The sequence below is a fragment of the Perca fluviatilis genome, chromosome 4, assembly GCF_010015445.1.
Source record: "Perca fluviatilis chromosome 4, GENO_Pfluv_1.0, whole genome shotgun sequence".
NCBI classification, from domain to species: domain Eukaryota; kingdom Metazoa; phylum Chordata; class Actinopteri; order Perciformes; family Percidae; genus Perca; species Perca fluviatilis.
This window is the reverse complement of record NC_053115.1, coordinates 38,656,966-38,662,600: the sequence shown is the minus strand read 5'-3', so window position 1 is coordinate 38,662,600 and position 5,635 is coordinate 38,656,966. Positions and strand designations below refer to the sequence as shown.

Sequence of the window (5,635 nt, the reverse complement as noted above, 5' to 3'; positions counted from 1 at the left end):
CTGATTAAAATTGCATTGATGATTAAATAGAACGCATTTTGATGATCTCCTCCTTTCATTTTCTTTTACACAATGCACCATTCTGAATTAATTCTGAACTTAGTGAACCAACATAAAATGTCAGGTATGTTTTATTGCTCTAACGTCTTTTGGTAAAGTGTTTTTTATGCTCAGAAAGTCACACAAATATGTAATAATTGCTGTAAATGCTTACTTATAACTGGAGAATATGTATCTTTTCAGTTTATAGAGATGAACGAGTCATCTGCCAATGTGACGGTGGTTTTACAGTATCGAGACTCCTTCACTAAAGCTGTGATCAAGAATGTGATTGTTGTGGTTCTCGGGATCTCCATCAACTACATCTATGCAGGCCTCATTCACACCTTCTGCAAACACCAGGTCTGATATTCATTCCATGAACAGGCACTAACAATTTGAAAACTAAATTTGTTAAAGGAATACGCCACCGTTTGTTGAAATAGGGTTATTCACCGTTTCTTCTATATTTATATAGGTGGGCAAACACATTTTTGTCTCAGTGCATGCATTGTCTTAGTCCAGCAGTGCCGCCTCTAGCTTAGTGTGGCGAGTGGGACTTTTTGGTGTCGAGCGCCTTTTTGGCCCGCTCAACGTCCAGACCCAAGGAAAACACCGACAACGCCAGATTGTGGCGAGTGGGACTTTTTGGTGTCGAGCGCCTTTTTGGCCCGCTCAACGTCCGGACCCAAGGAAAACACCAGCAACGCCAGATTGTGGCGAGTGGGACTTTTTGGTGTCGAACGCCTTTTTGGCCCGCTCAACGTCCAGACCCAAGGAAAACACCGGCAACGCCACCCGGGGAATTTCACCCCGAGAATAGGATTTGACTAGCTCAATAGTTAAACCACCAAAATACAGAAAGCACATAGGTTCGACTTATGCACGAAGCTAGAGACATAGTTCTGTTAAAAGACAATAAGTTTATTAATACAATTACTAAAACATCAAATATAAAATACTATTTAAAATACAAGACACACTAAATATGGGAAATAAGTGCTGAGGCCTTACCGATGGAGGGACAGGGTCAAGGGGTGTGGGGTCTCAGGGAAGGATCACCCCAATCACACGTGAACACACAAACACACACACACACGCGGTGGTGAAAAACTCAAAATAAACCAAAAGGGGGAACACACAGCACACAGGAGGGAGACACCACCACCGGAGACACCGACACCACCACCTTCGGCACTCAGCACCTATGGGAGAAGAACATTCAATTATTAGGAGGGGAAATGAATCATAAACCAAAAATAAAATAGAAAACAACTTCAATCTCAGGCAAATCTAGGCAGCAAAGGTGTCTCAATAGCTGCCTAGAGCCTAACAAATAACCAAAATTAACCATAAAGGTTTAAAGAAAAATGAAAATCTTTATCACAACTTAAACAGAAATTAACCAAAAATCACTTAATCCTATAGCTGCCTAAAGCCAAACAAATGATTAACAGATAAGTCAAAGTTTAAACAAAAATAGCCAAAGAAAGGCAAAGCTATCATCCTTGTCACAATCACTCAAATACAGCCCTGTCAGACACTTTGGGCAACAGATCCTGGAGCTGAAAGGCGCGTAGAGGCGTTCAAAGCCTGGTGTGAGCTTGTGTAGCTACAACCCGTTGACCCTATGGTTGAAACAGAAGTCAGTTGAGACAAAACAGCAGCGTTGCAGGGAAGGGAGGGGCTAGTGCAGATACCAGCGCAGGCGAAGCAATTTAAAACCCTGGCGAACAAACCAAATTCAGTAACGGTTTATGATTAAACAATATACACCCGATGCCAACTGGTCTACATACATACCCGTCAGGGAGCGTCGCATCTATACACCAATAGTGCAGATAGTACAGCTACACGGAGCCTACAATAAAACGGCCAATTACTTAAACACTCATTCAGAAAAATATCCAAAGAGTACAAAGATTTGATCAACCTAACAGCAGCAAAACTCAACCCGGTTCCGTTACAAGAAGGATCGGGTTTGTGACAGGGAGACACTGCAAAAGACAAACTCTGTAATGACACATCCTAACACAAACAAGGCCTTTAGGCAACAAACAAATTAGCACACTGCATTACCTGTTGCACAACCGTAACTGCACCACGAACACGAAAGGACCCAGAGTGGAAGTATGCCTCTGGCAACAAAGAGTAAAGAGTGTCAAGAGATCAAACCCCCTGCCTATATAGCATGCAGTTACTTCCTGATTGGTCTAGAGAGTGTGAGTGTAATTGAAACCACCTGCAACCAATCAACCTGCTACATTAGCTTAACGTAGTGAATGGAATCCTTTGTTGCCGTTAGCATGTCGTGAGTAAAAGTGACCCAACAACAACAAACGCAGGCCACAAGAAGTGATGGGCTTAAAGATGGCTACAGCCGAAGCACTGCTACTCGGGCACAGAGATATCACGTAGCACCTGAAACACCTTCCATCAATATACTGGTGTGAATATTAGCTGGCTATTTTACCTACAGTAGACAGTGAATGGCGATAAACATGGCGGATTTTGCGAGAGACGAAGAGGATAACTTCTCAGACAGTCAAGATCCAGAAGCATACCTCTACGAACCAGAGTTTTCAGAAGAGGAGCTGCGTACTTTGGAAATAGAACGACAGGAGGAGGTTGCGAACGCTCAACAGGCCGAGGACATGAGGATGAAAGCCAACACGATCTGGTGGTGTGAGTGTGGGGGAATATGCTAACCGGCAACAAGGATTCCATTCACTACACCAAGCTAAGCTAGTGCCGGCGCTGCCGGACTAAGAAAATGCGTTTGCCCACCTATATAAATATAGAGGAGATGGTGAATAACCCTATTTCAATAAACGGTGGTGTATTCCTTTTAGTCTGGCTGGAGTTCAGTAGTCTGCTATTTCCTTTGACTTCAGTAATTCAGCTTTACATTGTGTTAATGTTAGCAGATTTCTTCTTGTGTAGGAAAATGTTACCTTGACTGTCCTAAACAGTCAGGGGCAGTGAAGTTTCCATTGTTCCATTTTCAGTTAACATGGAAGCTGCTGTAGCGAGTGCTAGGACTTAACTTTTAATTTAATGTTTTTCATGACTATAGAAGACATTTATTATTTCAGTGAGTCAACTAACCTGTACATCTGCACCAATGTCATGATGCACTAAGCTAAATACTAAAGGGGGCAAGTTGACAATTTAAAACCCTTCTGAAGCAAGTCATCCCAACCTGGTCTCACACCAATTCGTAAATAGTCATGTTATTTTTTTTTATTGATTCGTGTACAGGTCACGATTTTCTCGTTTATTTTGCGTAAAGGTCAGGATATTCAAATGTTACCATTTCACGAACTGCCACGGGAAATTAAACAGCAGGGGCACGATCCACGGTCTCTGTGGCACGCAACAACGGCGACATGAAACGCCGAAACAACGGGATGGTTGAGGTTACGAAAAAAAAGAACTGGGAAAGGAACCGTCACACGCCAGACACGCCGACAATAATAGGACTTTGTGGTTAGGAAGAGAATAACGCGGAAAGGAACTGCAACATGCAGGAAGCGAACCTCGGTCTCACATCGGGTAGTGACACCAGAACAGAAAATCAGCTAGCTTTTCCTTAAGTTACTAGCTTACGCTCCTGGTAGCTAGCTAGATTGGCTCTGTCCTCATTGACAGGTCCTAAAGCATCCCCTGCTTTATTGTTTGTTTTAGAATAAATGGGACCATAATTTACAAAATGAACATCATGCTATATTGAAGACCTGAAACTAGAAAAATGTTTACTGAGGTAAAAAATCAAGTGAGAAGTAGGGTCATTTTCTCATTGACTTCTGTAGAAACTGACTTATTTTTGGAGCTAGTAGAGTCGCCCCCTGCTGGAAATTAGTTAGAATGCAGCTTTAAGGAGCTTCACCAGTGGCCTCACTTTAAGCCACATAGTTCGGAGTAGCATTGATTCATCCTGTTTGGCAGCATGCAAAAAACCATCTGTGTGGAGAGCAAAAAAGGCGGAATTCATTGGCCGAAATGCAAGCTCATTCGCTATAGTCTAACGACAATTTAGCTTTTTATTAGATTTTTCAAATTTATCTGCATTCATATGCAGAGAATCAATCAGGTCTTAGATGTTGCCTCTCAACTCCAAAGACATTTTTGTGTCACAACTTGGTAATTTTCTGTAAACAATGATCGGCACACGGAAGTGAAAATCTTGAATAAATGTAAATGTTTAACAAAAGAACTTTTGAGCATGTCTCCATTTCAAACTTAAAGCTGTCAAACTCTTTCTCTTCCTTTTGTGCTTTTCTTCCCACCCTCCAGATCTTCTACACGAATCCTCGATATATACTTTTCATTCACCTGGTTATCAACGACATGATCGAAGTGACAGTGACTGTGATCCTGTTCGTCATCAGCTACACCATCTACCAAATTAATGTCTCCCTCTGTTGCATCTTCATCCTGTTTGCCCTTTCCACTACTGAAAACACCCCTCTAAACCTGGCTTGCATGGCGGTGGAGTGCTACATCGCCATCTGCGTCCCCCTTCGCCACGTGCAGATCTGTACCATCAAGAGAACTTTAATGCTGATTGGTTTAATCTGGGCAACAACCATGTTTTCTGCTTTTGCTGATTTGTGCATCACTTTGGCCACAGAGCCACGGGACTACTTTTCTTCCCGACTCTTTTGTCTCCCAAAAGCTGTCTTCCCAAATCCAGTTATCATCAAGAAGAGAGATATCACATATTCAGTGTATCTGGTTCTAGTTTGGATCACTATCTTTTACACTTACTTCAGAATCCTGTTAACCGCTAAAACAGCTAGCAAAGATGCTAAAAAGGCCAGAAACACAATCCTCCTCCATGGGTTTCAGGTGCTGCTGTGTATGACAACATATGCAGATTCCCCGTTAAAAGAGGCTCTGTTACAATGGTTCCCTAAGAACTACACAGACTCCCTTTTTAGTTGTTATATTATTATACAGATCCTGCCAAGATCCATTAGTCCTGTCATCTATGGAATGCGAGACAAGACTTTCAGGAAGTACCTGAGAAGAAATCTGGTATGTAAAATCAACACATATTAAGCAACTATTCATAGACTATAACAAGGTAAAAACGTTTGTCATCTCCAAGTCTAAACAAGCAAACTCTTCAGCCTCTACAACTTCCTGTGCTTTTCTTGCATTTACACTTGAGTTCATTCAGCCAAGTAACACGCAGACACTGTAAAGTTCACACAGCTGTTAGAAACTGAATCAAAACTTATACATGGCTCAATACATGTGGAAGCTGTACAGTATGTCAAGTTATTTAGTGTTTCTGAGAGACTGCTGTACAATATGCAAAATCAGGTAACTACAAGTTTGGAAAAATAGAATACTCAGATTGGTAGGGGTGTACAATACATGGATCTGCATCGAATCACTGATCAACGATCCAAAATCAGACAAAAAGTGTAAATATTGATACAGAAAGCGCCTTTATTTTGAAATTCCCACTTCATATTTATTCCTTCTATGAAAAAGAATAGTTAGATTTTTCATTTAAATGTCTGGAAAAGTTTAGTATAAAATTCTCTTTAGTACTTTACTTGGTTGATATAAAACTAATTGATTG

The 5,635-nt window shown here is 41.3% G+C and overlaps 1 protein-coding gene across 1 annotated transcript; it reads left to right on the top strand.

Annotated features, from left to right (window-relative positions):
• The first annotated feature begins 252 nt into the window (after positions 1-252).
• On the top strand, positions 253-5,103 carry LOC120557114 (odorant receptor 131-2-like). Its single transcript, XM_039797146.1, has 2 exons — positions 253-402; positions 4,336-5,103. The coding sequence occupies exons 1-2, from the start codon at positions 253-255 to the stop codon at positions 5,101-5,103; spliced, it is 918 nt and encodes a 305-aa protein (XP_039653080.1).
• The last annotated feature ends 532 nt before the right edge of the window (positions 5,104-5,635 follow it).

Excerpts from the sequence above, each read along its gene's own strand:
- LOC120557114 (XM_039797146.1), top strand. The coding sequence starts at position 253 with ATGAACGAGTCATCTGCCAATGTGACGGTGGTTTTACAGTATCGAGAC. Across the intron at positions 403-4,335 it reads ACACCTTCTGCAAACACCAG|ATCTTCTACACGAATCCTCG; the intron begins GTCTGATATTCA and ends CCCACCCTCCAG.